This window comes from Erithacus rubecula (genome assembly GCF_903797595.1).
Source record: "Erithacus rubecula genome assembly, chromosome: 5".
In the NCBI taxonomy this organism is placed as follows: domain Eukaryota; kingdom Metazoa; phylum Chordata; class Aves; order Passeriformes; family Muscicapidae; genus Erithacus; species Erithacus rubecula.
The window spans coordinates 7,037,657-7,055,299 of NC_136687.1; the positions used below are offsets into that span (position 1 = coordinate 7,037,657).

Below are 17,643 nucleotides of genomic sequence, written 5' to 3' on the forward strand. Positions count from 1 at the left end.
AAACAAGATAGATATATTTTGATGATGTTTTATCTCTTTTTCTTACATATTTCACAGCAAATAATGACTTCTGATCTTACAGTACAAGGCCACCTGTATTTTTTTCAGGCTTGCTTAACTAATAACACTTACATGCAATATGCTGTTCTACAGAATGAAGCATTCGATTTGACATCAATAAAGATGAAAGAAAAAAATCAAAGCAATTTTTACATTCAAAATATACAGTTTTCACCATTCCTCTCCATGCACACCCAGCCACTGCATAGTCTGAGTGAAAGAAGTTTGAAAAAGCCCCTATACTTTTGCTTAATAGTTTAATTGAATCCCCTTCACTTTGAAGGAATATTGCAATAGCAAGCTCCTGTCATTATCTTGTGCTAAAAGGTAATGCCAACTGGATTAGAAATTGCAAACCAGACAGAGACTAGTATATTTTTAATTCTATTGATGATAAGAATGCCTTTGATTTAGAAACTACTATTTTATTAATTATGTTCTTGCCTAACTAAAAATTATGATGTGTACACATATGATTTCCTTCACTGAGAAACATGACTTGCACCTGAGCATGACAGTGGTGGGGAACTAGAAGCAGTGCTACAGCCTGACCCTTCAAATGCAGAAATAATTCTGTGACTGCCAGTCTGAACATGGCTTTAGACACCACTTTAGTGTGCCCAGCATACAACAGCCATCTTAAATTACTATGCTGCACTATAGAATTTTAAAAAGAAAATATTTTTCATTTTTCTTAACACTACATTGATCATTCTTCCAGTTTCCTATAAAGCAACACAGAGACTAAATTCTCAGGCCTCCAATGGATCCACCCAGCTATTACTATGACATCAGAATCATATTAATGAATTATATATACCAAAACTAATTAAACTGTTCTCAAAAGATTTTTCATAGTATTCTCTTTATGAAGCCATATTGTTAGAGTATACTTTTCCCTAGTACCAGGCCAGTTGTCTAATAAAAGAACTAATAAGGATTTTGTTTGTTTGTTAAATAAATATATTCCAGATCTGGACTCCTCTGTTCCAAAGTACAGAATTGCAAGGTTTTCCATGACTACTTCAAACAGCTAGAAATAATTACAGTGCTGCACTGACCTCAACAAAACATCTGTTACCTTATCAGTGAGCAAATGTATTTTTCTTTATCATTAAAGAAAACAACTTTCTGTCTAAACTCAACAAAGAGCACATGCTGCAGGGTCCACTGTAGGTATATTCATTAGAAGAGGCCAGTGTATGAGAGGGGGAAAAAAGGACAAGATTTCATAGCAGCCTTCATCAGAAGGAGGTTTTAACAGTGACATGCAGTGCTTCAGGATGTTACAATGTGCCAAGAGATGCTCAAACTAATTAAATTCATGCTTCTTCTACAGGCAAGGGACTAAGACTGGTTCTGACCTAGATGTTCTGAATTCACACTTGGAAAACCCCAGCTCTGTGAGTTGACTCTGTGGGAGTGCCACCTCCCAAACAGCCACCTGAATTTTGACAGAGATTAACCCTCTCTACATTTGATACACTTTTTGCATCACCAAGGTAATTTTTACTGCTGTTAACAACACATACAAAGCATAACATGGTTCAACTTTCCAGATTGGTCTGTAGGAAGATAATATGAAATATAAAACACCAACAGTTTAGTGGTGGACTTGGCAATGCCAGGTTAACAGTTGGACTCAATGACCTTAGAGGTATTTTCCAACCTAACTGATTCTATGATTCTCTATTACATTGAGCTGCCTGTTTTAAGAATTTGAATAGAAAATAAATTAAAATAAGGCTTTAAAATGGGCAACTGGAAAAGCTTTTAAAAAAAGGGTTTGATCATCATATATAACATAGCAGGACTCAATGATTTTAAGGGTATTTTCCAACTTAACTGATACTGTAATTGGTTAAGGAATGAAGATTCTGACCAAGAGTCAGGCTGACAGCCCAGACTAAAGTTGAAGATGGCTCCTGTTGCAAACTCCTACATTTTCAGAAAAAAATGGTGCAGGACAAGGTCACAGGTCTGATTCTGACCTAGAGGACATCCATGTAAAATTTCCACAACAAATGATGTATTTTATTTCTGACTTGAAGATATACTGAGAATTAAGCCATATCTGAACAAGAGATTTCCTAAAGCAACAGGACCTTCTTTGGAGAAGGAGCAAAGAAGATGAATTATTTGAAATCCATCAAAACTCAATGGTTTGAGTAAAAATTCTAGTGAAAAAAAATCCTTAATACATCATGAGAATTTAAAACAATGTTAGTAGCTAAGTATTTATATAAGAACATAAAAAATATAAACATTAAAGAGTTACTAAAAGTAACTGCTTTAAATAGGGAATTAATGATCACTTGGTACCATAATAAACTTTGAAATACTTTTTAAAAATATTTTCTAAAATATTTCTTAAATTTTTAAAAAAATATTCCTCATTTTCTATTCCCACAAGGTTATAATCTTATTTTAAAAAGGACTTTGTCTCTGCACTGAAATGAAGGTATCAACAGTATCATATTTTATATCTCAAATATTAATATCCTTGTCTCTCATTCTATGTTATTCCCCTTTTTTGATCTAATAAAACAAATCTATAAAATAATAATCCAACTTGTAACACCATTTGTTTTGAATTTAAAACAAATAAATGCCTAATGGGAGACTTCAAAATTGCAGATACAGGAGTACGCAGTTAAAAGTTTTGCATATAAGGTTTAAAAATAAACCCATAAAGCATAAAAACTGTCAAATGTCTAGGAAAAAAAAGAGATAAAAACAATAAGGTATTTTGAAATCAGACAAATGGGGAAACATGAACAGAAAACAAAACCCAAGCCACCAAAACCAAAAAACAAATGGAAATTTGTTTCAATATGTTTCAATTTTTTTAATGAAAAAAAGAATTTAATCACTTGAAAAACTGACACATTCACACTTAATAAATTAATATTTAATAACATAAAATATTGACTTAAAAGGCACATAATTAAACTTTGCCAGAAAAAGCCAGAATGGCTGCTCATGTAACAAACACTTGCAGGGATTTCAACAACATTTAGAAATGATGACATACAATGATTTTGTGGGATGACTTTTACATTTCAGAACTTAGACTCATCCCTACAAGCAGAGGAAGATAAAAAGACAGACAGGCCACTGTGCTACAAATCTTACACCTCCCTCCTGAAGCATCTGCTACTGGCCACACTCAGTGATAATGGACCAGATGGAAGCTGGATCCAATTCCTCCCAAAAATATCTATGCTCTCTATTCTGAAACACTATTCATTTATTTTCTGGTACTACTAATGCTACCTGTTGTTTAATTGTGCCACAGTTTCCCCACAGAACCTACAGATTCCAGTGGACAGAATGCCTTTTGTCATGTAAGTAATGAACAAGATTATTAGCATATTGCAATATTTTGAAGAATTTACCCTTTTAAAAAAAATTTGCAGCTGCAGCTATGTGGGTTTCTAATGTTGTAATATAAATGTTATAGCTCAGGATACATCATGCCTGAATAGATGTTCCTTGCATTAGCTTTAAGTTACCTTTTTCAGTGTTTTCATGATAAAGATCAAATTATATTAACATTTTATCTATAAAAATTCAGCTAGCCTGTGAAATAGGTTTTCTCAGCAGCTACATCATGAAGAGTAGAAAACTGAACAGATGGCTAATTAAAGATAATAGGATTTTTGCATATGTCCAAAATGTTTGAAAACATACCAATCTAAAAGGTGACCTACAAAGGGGTTTTATAAATGAAATACATTTATTTGTGTTGAATGTCTTACATAAAGGAATAGTGAAAAACCTGCTATATCATGCATGTGCTTTTTGGCTGTGATATTTCAGCATATTAAATATACTTGGTTCTTTCTATAAAGAATAACTTACTCTGACTTGCTCTGGATCACTGAGCATGAAGTGTTCAGGTAACAGCTCACCATCTTGTGGATACTTGCAAAATCCTGCTTTGAGGAAAGGCTGAGGCTGCTTGATGAAAGTGATGATTTTTCTAAGTTACAGCTTGTATAGAAATTCAATGTTATTTGGCTACTTTGGGAAGCAAAGAGCTATACATTGGACAACAGCTATGGAGAGTGCAATATGATCTCAGAAGTTTCCTTCTGCTACAGAAACAAAAGCATTTGCCTGTGAAACAGCAATCTTATTCTCCTCTCAAGCAGAAGCCAAAACTTATTTTTTCCTTGTGATTCAATTTCTCCAGTATAAGGCTAAGGATAAAAGTTAACCATCTTGCTAGAGTTAACACATTAAGGAAGTTTGGGCATATACTGAGTGAAACTGTGTGCAGAGCAAAAATAATTTATTTGAAAATCCTGGTAAACTGCTAGAGAAGAGACATGAGTAAAAACAGTTCTTTAACTCCTGAAGAAACAGATAAGTGGACATAAGATTTAGGCCCAGAATTAAAAAAGATCAACACACATAGCAGCAGCACTAAGAATTTTACTTAATGTATTTGTTTGAAATTATGATGTAATCAGGAAGTTGGGTTTATTAATATGCCCTCTTTTATGGATCTGAGAGAGCACAAGCAGTTTATAAAATAATAGTTATTGAATCCCAACACACCCTATAAACTGCCTCTGGACACTAGTGTAGAGCTAAAACAAGCCACTTTCAAGAAATTAATCATTTGTGATTTATCACATGACTTGTATTTGGAAAAAATCTGGGTCACATAAAACAATACTTGTTGCTGGGACAGTAACAGTTGTTTCTAACTACTTTAGCCATAGAAGTGAGTTGCATTCACAGCTCACCAGCACAGAAAATCATTAGGCTGATTAAGGTGTTCATTCCTTGAGGAAGATACACAAAACTCCAACATCCACTGCTATTGAAAAGCAGCTGGGACCAACCAAGAAAGTAAACCTGTTGCTTTTATCTGCTGCTGGTTTCTCCTTTTCAGATTACTCCTTTATATCTGGCCTGTGGTTGAACCTGTCTCTTTAACTAGGCTCCAAACGTGCTGAGAAATAAAGCTGTGTGTTTGTGGCACAGGTCCAGTGCTGAAGGAACAATAGTTTCATGCAAAAGCAGAATTGGTGGATTCACACCAAATTGCTCAATAGTTCTGTGAACTTGTTAAAGTTCATGTGCAAGTTGTTGAGATATGCAGAAGTCCATATAATAATACCAGGCAAACTCTGGGTAACATCAGTGTTTCTTCAGCTTACAAAATGAAATATGTACAAGCATTGCTAAAGGTAGCAATTCTTCCACAATTCACCAGCATCCTTCTTTCTTATCAAGTTTCCACTGCAGTGATGTTTTAAACACTGAAAATAACTACAACTGTTCATCTGAGTTCACCAAGTTTACCTTTGCACTTTTATCAATTCCATGAATCTTTCTTTCAGCTGCTACTATATGCCTTGATCTCATTTCAGAAGTTTCTCTGCTATCATCTGTCTGCAGGAAACATTGTGTGGAAGTTCTGTGGATTGAATCAGACAGGTAAAAGCTGGCACTTCAATAATTTATGCTAGCAGCATATTTTCAGTGAGCAACTTGGCCAGCAGCAGCAGACAAACATCTTAAAAAAGATCCAGATAGTATGGGAGAAGTCTGAAAATTCTTGATTACTTGTCAGCACCACACAAAATGCAGAGATATTAACACTGATGCCAGTAGTAAACCCATACTAGTATTAGATCTGTATCATATATATTACATTTCATACTACTTTTCCTGATTTGTGTAAAATGCTTTCAAGTAACCTATTTCAAGTAACCTATTGACTTACAACTGCACAAGATGCTAGGCTAGTATTTGAGTTAAAAATTAAAGAAACATAAAGAGAAAAATGAGACTGCTAGTTGACAGAATTGGTCAGTCACAGTGGAATATACTGTTTCATCAAGAATGCCTCTCTGATGAAGCATCATGAAAATGTAACTTCATCACCTTTCCTGACTTCCAAATACAGTACCTTATGTGCAAACAATAACTGAAAATCTACTGACTGCCAGCTACACAAAAAGGAAGCTTCACACTATTGGGTCAGAGCTTGCTCACTGCTGAACAGCCTCCAGCACAGGAACTATGAATGCAGTGTTGTGAGTGAAGATTGCAAACATACCTCCAAAATAACACTAAAAACTGTAAGAGTTTATTTCAAATTATTTTTTTCTTTATTTCTAAGATAAAGAAGACAAAATGTTGAGTGTTAGACAAAACCTAGCAATGCTTAATAGGATACTGTCTTCCAGTGTAAATGTTCATAATCACTTCTAAAGCATGTAAAAATGATATTTCTCTTTGATATGCTGTTCAAAGTGAAAACTCTGTTTCCAAAATTAGAAATTCTAACAGCGAAATAAAAATACTTACAAGGGGATGAAGATAGAAGAAAAGAGAGTAGTGTGCTATCTTTGGAATGAATATGATCTGATGGGATGATAATAGGAGATTGATTCTACTTCTCATTTTGGAAGAGCTACTGTACATTCCCACAGTTACAATAGCACCAAGTATGCCCGTGCTTCCTTACAACAATATTTTTCAAAAGGCTTTATAAAGGATGTTAGAATCATTATCCTGACCTGACTGATAAGAAAATCAAGCAGACCACTGAAAAAATAACTAACTGAATGTCACCTGGCAGACAAGCAGAAACACAATGTTTCAAGTTTCAGTCCCATATTCTTTTGGCAAGATCCTTCTGATGTTTTCAAATGCCACTCTCCAAGCAGGGAAGTGTTCACAGAATTTACAAAGGCATTGACTGTGCTTTTCTGACAAGCCTGGCCTGTAAGTACCTACTAAATATTACAGCAAGAAGCCATTATTGTCCACTAAAACACTCTCCTCTAGCAAAACCATCCAGTTGTTAATGGCTGGCAGAAGTTCAAAACCCCTGTTTAAAGCAGTCTATCCTTTTTAAATGCCCTTGCAGTGTTGGTCTTTCCCAGCTGTGACATTAATGATAGGAACAAGCAGGATAGCCAGTGATATTTTTCTGTTATTTGGTGTAGCCATTCCCCTTTGCTTTCACAACACCAGGAATTTCAACATGTACAGCTCCAATGCCTCTCCATGTCCATTATCTCCTTAGTCATTTGGTGACATTACTTCTTTAAAATAAATCGTTTTGAGAAAGAAAAACCCAAGTAAAATTTTCTGTCGAGAGTAAAAAACATTGACAAGCTTAATCAGACATGACATTAGTAGTAGAAAACTTTGGCTTTCTCAGAATTACAACAAACAGCCAGTTGCTGAACCTGAAGACCTTTGTGCCAGGCAGGAACTACAGAATGCAGTATGTTCTTTGCCCTTGCACCACCTCCACTTGCCTCCTCCACAAAGGCTGTTGGCTGCTCCTCCATCACTCATCTAACTCAGTTATGCCTGCTACTGATGCAGAAATTTTCATCCATGCCACAGCTGACAGATTCTGGGCTCCTCATTCAACTCAGGTAGTAAAATGAATTATAATCAGTGCAGACAATCTGCCTGAAAGTGTACAATGCAATATGTGATAGTGAATCATCCAACATTTAATACATAAATGTATCAATGTGTGAGTGCACACAGGATCTCCACCAAAGAACAATTTCCTTTTTCAGATTTGTAATAGTGGGCTACTTACTTTTCTTTTTTAATAGTACAGTGGTATTTTGCTTAAAAAAGTTACACGAATATTTAAGAGTCACTCAGGAGTTATTTTATTTTTAGCATGAAATGAGTCCAACTACTTTGAATTTAACAAATTGAGCTTTTATTTGTAATTAGAAATTGTATTTTCAAATATTGATCAAATGTTTGATCAAAGACAACACTGCTGTGTGTAAATCATACACACACTAACACACACAAATTACTTATAGGGTTAGATAATAGCTAAAATTGCAAATATATTTGGAAGGACAAACCCTATTTCTTTGTACTGAGCTAAACACCCACGGAAGTCCTCAAAGCATGATTGCTACAGCTAATTATCATCCATCTTCTATTGTAGATGACAACAGAAACATTGATGTTCCGCTCTACTTGCACTACTCTGCTTTGTCTGATCTTTTACTGAACCAATTCATGCTCTATTGGATTGTTTGCTACAAAATCTTTGCATTACCAAAGATGAGAAACCAGTTATTTGGGTTTTTTTCAACATGTTTGACTACAAAGTCTCTTTCTATTGCAGCAAATAATAATTCTCACTGGTTGTCTGGACCAACTTCTCCACAGGAAAAGTAGACTTCATTATTTCTGCAACTGGCAAAAAACTCTTTGAGGACATTCTGTGATCTCCCACCCAACTCTGAGCAGTCATAACAGAAGAGAATCATGATGACCGAGCTTTTCTTTAAAGAAAAGCCATCTATGCAAGAATAAAAAAATGTTCATTTACTTTGCTTGAGCACTGGTTTCCTGATTCCTGTTTTTTTTCCCAGCCCATTGAATGTTCAATTCCCACTGTACAATACACTCAAATACAGGAAGGATATGATCAGTGGGCTTGATTTCAAAGGTTCAGAACCACCACTGAATTAGATCTGACTGAGTTTAAGTGACCCCTGGGGCACTTCAACGCCTTAGGATGCATTTACAGATCCAATCATTTAAGCACAAAGATACAACTTTAAATGTATAAAACCATTCCACATGTCCTTGCTTATGAAAAGATTCAGAGGTACATATGGTAGTTCTAGAGCTGCTTAAAACACCAGACATATTAATTTTGTTTTAAAACCAGTTTTGCAGTCATTCATTACTAACCTGGCTGTTAAAGTTGGAGAAGTGACAACAGAGGCAAAAATCTTCACCATAGCCATTTTACAAAGATCAGCTGCAGAGCCTATGAAAGAAAGTGTTCTGTTTTTAATTTAAAGCATGCAAAAGAAAAATGTTCTTCTTGGGACTATGGCATAGGAACAAAAAACATCAGAAGATTCTGAATTATAAGAATTTTCAAAATTAGCAGATTCAATTAATGGAATATGTGAAACAGATTATAAGATAAATAAATAACAGAGGAAGTAATTACATGTTAATTAAAACTAGAAAATAACAATATGAAATTATGTGCTAATTAAAGGTGAATTTGTCATTCATGGCTATATGTTGAAAAATTGCTTTCTATAAAAAAAGGTATGAAATCATCTATCGCTAAGCTTTAATTAAAATTTACCTATTAATCAATTGAAATTTAATGTCACAAAAGGTCAGAACATTGTTTCAGTGCTGCATTTCAATTTGGAGCTTTAATTTTGCACTTTTTCACATTTCCATGTGTATGTAATGTATATTCATTACATTACAGTGTTAAGAGCAGTGGTGCATAAAACAGTCATCAAGAGGCAGAATAACTCTCCAGGCCTGCATTTTGGTAAAGGGCTTTGTTCTGATCCAAACATTTTACACATAAGGTTTATCTGATAAAATACAGAAACAATCCTTTGAGTACAGGGTGGAAGCCATAATCCTCCTTGTCTCATTAAACATCCTAAATGTCCTAGATCATGTTCCTTTTTACAACCCTGTAACTCAATGATTTCTGAATTTTTTCTTCCAAATGATTCAACTTTCAGAATAGGGGCAGAGAACAGTAGCCAAATGTCAAGAATACTCTGCTGCGAGGTAATCAGAGAATCACAGAATATCTTCAATTGGAAGGGACACACAGATAGCATCAAGTCCAACTCCCCAACTCCCTGCTCCCTGCAGGATTCTAAATCTGAACTATATGATTGAGAGCATTGTCCAAACACTCCTTGAACTCTGTGATCAGTTCCCTGGGGAGCCTGTTCCACTGCCCAACCACCCTCTGGGTGAAGAACCTTTTGCTAATATCCAACCTAAACCTCCCCAACACAGCTTCATGCCACTCCCTCAGGTCCTACAGCTGTCACTGGAGAAAGGAGCTCAGCACCTCACATCACAAGTTCCGATTTAATAGCACTTCACAAAAAGGGACAACTGATTTAAAAAGTAAGAAAGGATGTGTCCTAAATTACAATGTAAAGATGTGCCCAAAGGTAAGCATTCTATCACCATCTGGTGCAACCAGGTGGGGCAGTGATTCTTATCTCTGTGGGAGATATCCTCTGCTAATGGGCCATCTGTTAAAAACCAGATGGGGCAGTGTTCTTTATCTTTCCCAGGACCCATCCTTCCTCCAAGAACAAGAATCTTATGTTAATGGGCCATCGAGTCCCAGTGCATGACTGATAAAATTACATCATCCCACTGGGAGATGCTCCACCCAGGGGGAGGAGCCAAGCCTTTCCTACCCAGATAAAAAATGAAATTTAGAACACCAAAGCAGCCCTTACCCACTGGTTTCCAGAGAACAAGATCTACCAAGATCACTGCCAAGATTTCTACAAGATCACTGCTTTGAGAAGACCACTTAATCTGGATTGCTATCACCACGCTAACTAGCAAAGCGTCAAGTTGTGTTCTGACTCTGTCAGTAGTTTTTCTTTTGTACTTTTGCATGCATTTTATTTTTCTCTTTTTCCCTGACTTAAAGTCTCTCACTAGTTTTAATTTCAAAACCATTACAGGATGTTTCAGCAAAGATCAGATAAATATTTTCTTAGTGATTGAGAGAATAAAACTATACTGAGCATTCAGTCCATCACAAAAGAAATGTTCTAGATATATTCTTTACTAAATATTGTAGAGTAATAAAATTTGAAAGACTTCTCAAAATAATTTTTACTGAAATATGATTTTTAAAAGTATCTTATTTTAAACTTTTAAAAAAGAAAATAATTATAAATAAATAGTTAAAGATAAAATGAACTATTTGCTCTATGGGGATAGGTACAACTGAATAATAAGTGAAGAGTAATATGCTGTACATTGGTTAAAACTATTGAACAGGGAAATATTCAAAAGGAGAAAAACCACTATGAAAGAAGTGTGAGAAACCCAATTGTAGTAATTCAAAGCTACAGTTCTACATTCCTCTCAATACTGTCATGCATCTGAAGTGTTCTGCTATCAGTTGCTGCAACCATAATCAAAATGTAAATTACTTAAATTAATTAGACTATTAGGTTTAACTTAAAAATACATATTAAATGCAGTTTAGTACACTAAATATGATAAAAGGTTTTATCATCACTTAGAAAGCTTTTACAGTCTTCAAATATTATCTCCTAGCTGAAATCTTAAAATTAAAACTTCATGGTAGTCTAAAATGAACTTTTTTATAAAATTTGGGAATACTGAATATTTTAGAGTTTTTAATCCTTGATTTACCACACCTTTAATATTCCATTTTGAGTAACAATGACATTATTTTGCATTAGATTTTTCCTCCAGTATCACTTGAACAGACAGTGAAATCTGACCATTTTATTATTATAGGTACATAGAACTGAATGTTCTATAGTGCTGTCACAGCCTTGCTCCAGCTCTTGGGACAGATGGACACAGCAAATGCTGCTCACAGGGATGTGTCTCTTTATCAGTGCTACACTGTGTGCTCTGCAGGACTCACAGAATGAGAATTAGAATTCTAGATCTGTAGGTTTCTTTGCAGAGACAGTATTTAAGGACTATCAAACACGACATAAATACTTAAGTAATTTTAAAAATTAAACATCAAAATGAATAATATTTGGAGAGGAAAGTGATACTTTCAAAAGGCAAATTCAAATAACTTTAAAAGGAGCATGTCATCACCATGCATGTCTAGAAAGCACTTTTTCCTTGCCTGTAAATTGTACAGTCCAAATTGTACAGTTTTAGGATAACTCAAGGAAAACTCTGTCAGCATCATCCAATTAAAAAAATAATTCTTCTAAGGGACAGCTTGATAGGAGGGATCTCAGTTTTGGGCTGACAGCTCAGGTTTTTATCCCTTTGGGTGGCTAAATTCTGTACACCCCTGAGCCCCAAGTGATTTAAACAGAGTATGTTATTGCATCAGATTAACTAACATGTGAGCACAGAATGCTGACTTTTACATTTCCAATCTATATGTTAAATGTTTTTCTGTGGGAAAAACACCTTTTTTCTTGACCTCCACAGAATTAAATTTGAAAATTTCTTTAAATAATGAGCTGGATTTCAAAACAAATAATAATAATGCACAATTATTGTAACATTCTCTATTTCTGAAACTAAAGCTATCTGGCAAAATAAAAGTTGGAATCTGTAAGAAACAGAATCATAGAAATCCTTCTGGAGTAATAGACTATAAAAATCATAAAGGAAAGAGTTCAAAGAAACAATGCATCTGAAGAACAAAATTCTAGATATTCTCCCTATACATAGTTTGTATCAATACCTACATTTAACTATCACAGAGCACTCCACTGTGCTAAAACATTTATACTGTTACTGTTACTATCATTATTATTATATTATTCTGTTTACTGGTAACTTCAAAGGTAGATGGAAAATATATATAAGAGTAAAACACATGCCTCCAGTGGACCACTGGAATTTTCATTCTGAGATTATCAGAGTTGTTGCCCACTAAAGCCAAGCAGGGATGGAGACAGGTGGGTGGACAGGAAGGTGGGGAGGCAGATCTTTACCTTGAACAACAAAATTGACAGCCTGCCTCTCTGCTTGAGTGCGTAGCTTGTAATCCTGTGCATTGATATTGGCCAGTGGCCTTTTGCGTCCCATTATGGAAACCACATAACCTTGAAGGGTTTAAATAAAGATTACTCTTATGTGATACAGAGAGGTTAAAATTAAATTGCAAAAATTCTTTTTGAAGATAATACAGATATTTGCAATTATGTGCTGCCTAAGTCAATTTAATATTTTGTTCTCTGAAAATGGTCAGAGCTTGTTTAAACCTTCAATGCTTATTGTATTTTTGGTTTAAGAATTATTTCATTCAGAGAGTTGATACATGTTATACAAGGAAAACTTTTGTTCTTTAAGGCTGTTAAATTTTTATTAGGAATGTCTACTGATAAACCAGCAAACTCTCTCTGTGGGAGATTAAACTATAAATACCTAGCAGAATTAGCTATCTATTAGCAGCCGTAATTAGAGCTTTCCACACCATGAACAGTTTACTTGGGAATAGTAAAGAAAAATCAATTTGTAGAGTAATTAAATCAGTAATGAATATTTCCCAGAAATATAAAATAGGTTTTTTGGGGGAAAAGTTGTGGGTTTTTTTCTTCAGTTTTCTTTATGTAGTATTTTTGTGTTTCTTTCACAGCCAAGCTTTCTTAACCATAGTGTGGTAGGATTTTTTAGTTTAAAAGGAACATAAAAACACAGTTAAAGCTTTATGTTAGGCCTAATGATGTATTTTGCTAAAAAACCCCTATTTGGAGGGCATGTGAGAGGAGTTGAGAGAGGAAAAGAGATGTGAGGATCCTCTTGTCAAAATAACACACACAAAACTTAGCTTATCTTCAAAAATAAACGTCTATTCTTATTTTGAGGAGAATGAAAAATCATCCATGTTAAGAATACAACTTGAAAAAAAATTTTATTTGTATTTCTGATCACCTTGACTACCCACAAATTGCCATTAGATATCATGGAAGTTCAGACTGAGCAAGCACAAGTGGTGAGGAGACCTCTTCAAACAAAAACCTTATTATGGACAACATATATCCAGGTTTGTGTGCAGAGGATGAATTAATTCAGCTTTCTGTGAATTAATGCGTTTCCAGGAGCACTGATACCAAAAGTACCAGCTTTGAAACAAGGAACAGAACTATTTGAAGTTAGAGTATTCTTTGGCAATCAGTCTTCCCAATTTAACTAATATTTTCCATGAAGAACAGTATTTAAAGATGGAATTCTTGAAACATTGTATTCTTAGGTAAAATTAGACTTTCTGTAATATCCTTATTCCTGTGAGGTATGACTCCTAACTGAGCAGCATCCCCAAACAAACACCATCATCCATGTAACAATGGCAGAGAAGGTGCCTGGTGCCAATGATTAATCTGAAAATGCATGCCTGAATGAGGTCCTAATGTAGCCTTTTCAATATTTCAATAATTTCATAAAAAACGACAGCAGTATAGTAATATATACTCTAATAAATATCTTCCTCATAAAAGAATTATTTATATCCTCATCATGTCTACATGGAGTATCAGACATCCATAACAAATAATATTAGTCAGGGAGGTGCTCCTCACCTTTGAACTGCAAATAAGTTAAGAAAAATTACCTTCTAATGAGCTCAATAAGTTGGAATGTTTTTGTTGGAACGTTAGAATCCAGGGTGGATTAACAAGAAAAATATTAAATAATATTGATCTGCTTCAGATTTCTAAAGCTTGTACAACCTAAACAGATTGCTCTTCTATCTTTAATGGTTAAAAATGGTTGATAGGCAGGAGTGTAAGAAGGAGTATGAAGTAATTAGACAAGTGTTCTTTGATGACTTTAAAACATTAGTCATGACATTCCTGTTTACTTAACTCATAAACCAGATTCTCTTGCACAGAAGTCTGTTTATTGAAATTAATTCACTTTTAAGAAAAGAATGCTAAATTATTTTAAATATATCATAAACATATCATAAATGTGCAATATTTTACTAGGCATGTTATGCTGGGCTTAATTACAACTAAAAACGGATGTTCGGTAACTTCACTTTTCTTGAGAAATATTAATAAACAAAGGAATGCAAATATGTGACACAATGACAGTTCATACTTCCAGTAGATTTTGAGACCCTACAAAGTACAAAAAATGAATCCTACCAATTTTCATAACTATAAGTGAATTATATGTTTCTGTCATGACACTTACCCACACAGTGATGGATAACATTATATTGCAAATTTACTATTTATTTCTAAAAACTGTCTTAGTACTGCATGCTCTATTAAGAAACAAAATAACTCGATTTTGACAGTTCTGTTAATTAGCTTTTAAAAGACAATATTTCAAGCAGCTAGGTTTTCTCAAATTACTGCACTCCTAGGATTCACTAAATATAAATGAATATGTAGACTAAAAACAAATTTGATGCAAGAAGAGTTTGCAGCTGCTGGCTCCAGAAGGACTCTGCACACATCTGTCACTGCAGCTACCACCTGAACTTCAAGAATATAAAGTCTGATTGATGCAAAGAAAAAATAAGTTTAAAAAACATGCTGTGTAAATTGACTGAACTTCCACAGTCCAGCAGCCATGTACCCAATTTATTAGATAGAGGATTCCTTGGGCTTTTTTTCTGTTGGAGTATATTATATCTCCAAATGATGCAGTGGAACTTGACATTAAGTGGGGTTCATTCTGAGAACAGATGTCTAATTCTGTTAGTATCTTTCTGAGAAAAGGCAGACTTAACCAGCTCTTTCTAGGGCTAAAAAAGAAAAAAAAAAAAATCCAACCCAAACCTGATTCACCAAGAAAGGATATTCCATATTTTTTTGTTGTCCTGTAACTATATGAATTTGGGTCAAGCTGAATCTTGTCTTCACCACTGTCACACAGTGCAGATCAGTAAACAAATGAAGTCACAGACTTTGAGTTACCTTTATTTCGGCACTGTTCAATGGTTTTCTTTGTAAACTCATGTACTTTCTTGTATTTTTCCATAAAACTCTCTATAAATTGACTGGCTTGAACTGGAGTAATTCCCAAGCAGTCAGCGAGACGTTCTTTACCTGGTGATACAGAAATTATCTCTACTATGCAATAAAGCAGAACAGAAAACCAGTACATACAATAGCACTGTTTCATGCACAATTAGTGGAATTAGTTAACTTGACTTACCTCTTATGAAAGAGGATGCATCTGATACACTAAAATCATATTGCAACAAAAAAAAAGTTTAATCCTGATCTTGAATGTTTTACTGAAGTTACTGGATTAAGCATATAATTAATAAGAAGTAAATAAGAAGTATGCAATTAAGAAATTCTTAGTCATAATTTATATCTCTAACATGGTTGAAATCTCTTTTGTTCACAGAGCTGTTGCTTTAAGTATCATTTTACTAGTTCAGTGCTGCAATCTCCAAACTTTGAAGAGCAGAAAACAATTTGAAATTAACTTTAAACAAACACAAATATAATGACAATATAAAAAAGGATGGAGATGTTTGAGGTTGAGTTTAGCTAGAAACTTTAGAGTTTAGCCTGAATTTAGAAAGGATGTTTGGAGTCTGAGTCCCACAGATTTCAGTCTTAGGCTCCTCAATGTCAGTAGAAATCTGGGTACAAGTTTTGAGATAAAAGGGTCAGAAAAAGAAGAAAAATGGAAAAAGAAAAAAACAGCAATAGTGTTTCAACAGAGAGAGAAAGCAATAATAATAACTTTTGGACAGGATATAGGTGCACAATATCTGTTTTGCTGGATCTAAGAGCATTTATAAGAAAAGGCAGAAATAACCTGAAGATACTACAGAGTGTGAAAATATAAACTAAGAGCTACAGTTTAAACTCACTTATAAATCAAACAGTTCCAGTAAAAATAAAACATACATCAATATGGCTAATATGAAGTTTGAAAGACAGATATATTTATGTCTGCTGCACAGCAACACAAAACCAGCACTGTGTCTGTAAAGAACATAAGCTGAGAGGAGACATCTCAAGGCACCAAAGGCACAGAATAGTCATTGTCACGGTAAGGCTGTCAAGAAAAATTGTCTAGCACTTTTAAAAGAGAGAGGATTTCAGCCACCTAAATGCCATCACTGTCAGGCTGATGTGCATTTCAGAACAATTCCTGGAGCATTTTGTTCTCAGTCACGCCAGGATCTGCACTAAGATGCAAGAACACCAGTCTGGACAAGGTGCTGGAGGAAAAAATTCACACAGACATCCAGGATGACATTTGCTGAGCTATTAGAGATCTGTACTCTTCTTTTTTTCTTTTTCTTTTGTTTTTTTCTTTTTTTGACATCTAATTAATTTGGGTTTTCTTCATGGGTCAGCAAATGACAAATCTGTCTGATAAAGCACACATTGCTAACAGCTAGAAGACTGCTGTAGCTTCCTTAGAGAACTGTAACATCTAGGTTTGTCCATGTTATACATTTAAAGAACTATTAATACACAGAACAATTGCATAAAATACTAGGAAAATTAAAGTACAATATTAGCAAGGACGTCTGAAAGGTCCCAGGGAAATGCAGTCCTTGGGAAGCAAAAAGAGGGGAATGAGCAGCCACATAATTGTGTCAGATCATGCTCCACAATGCAGGAGCACAGGACATGCAAGGCAAAGCCCAGGAGCAGATTGAACCTTCTCTGAGCACTCTTCTTGAATTATCTGTGCCAGGGGAATTACTAGCAGCAGCCTATGAGTTTCAGTGTTCTCCATTCTGCAATATCATCTTTCAAAAATGAAAATAGCATTAGTTTCCATTTAAACACTGCAATAGCCCTCTGCATCAGTTCAGGGCCTGAACATACTGCCATTGACTAGAAGGAATTCCACAGTTTACAGATGTTTGAGTTGCCTTGTTTCTGTTCTACAAGATGACTAAGGCAGAAACAAGTCAATTGAACTGCTCCAAAACAACCAAAAACACTTATAGAATGTCCTGAGCTGGAAGGGACCCACATGGATCAATTCCTGGCCCTGCACAGGACACCCCAGGAGCCAAACCATTTGCCTGAGAGTGTTGTCCAAATGCTTTCTTGAACTCCTGCCAGGCTTGGGGTTGTGACCACTGCACTG

The 17,643-nt window shown here is 34.9% G+C and overlaps 1 protein-coding gene across 1 annotated transcript in view; it reads right to left on the minus strand.

Moving 5' to 3' along the window:
- Positions 1 to 17,643, minus strand: part of POLN (DNA polymerase nu) — a 96,866-nt gene that overhangs the window by 14,026 nt on the left and 65,197 nt on the right. The window contains exons 21-23 of the mRNA XM_079306330.1: positions 15,489 to 15,620; positions 12,555 to 12,665; positions 8,776 to 8,854 (exon numbers count right to left, since the gene is read on the minus strand). Coding sequence (XP_079162456.1) covers positions 8,776 to 8,854; positions 12,555 to 12,665; positions 15,489 to 15,620 — 322 coding nt within the window. The remainder of the gene's footprint in view (positions 1 to 8,775; positions 8,855 to 12,554; positions 12,666 to 15,488; positions 15,621 to 17,643) is intronic.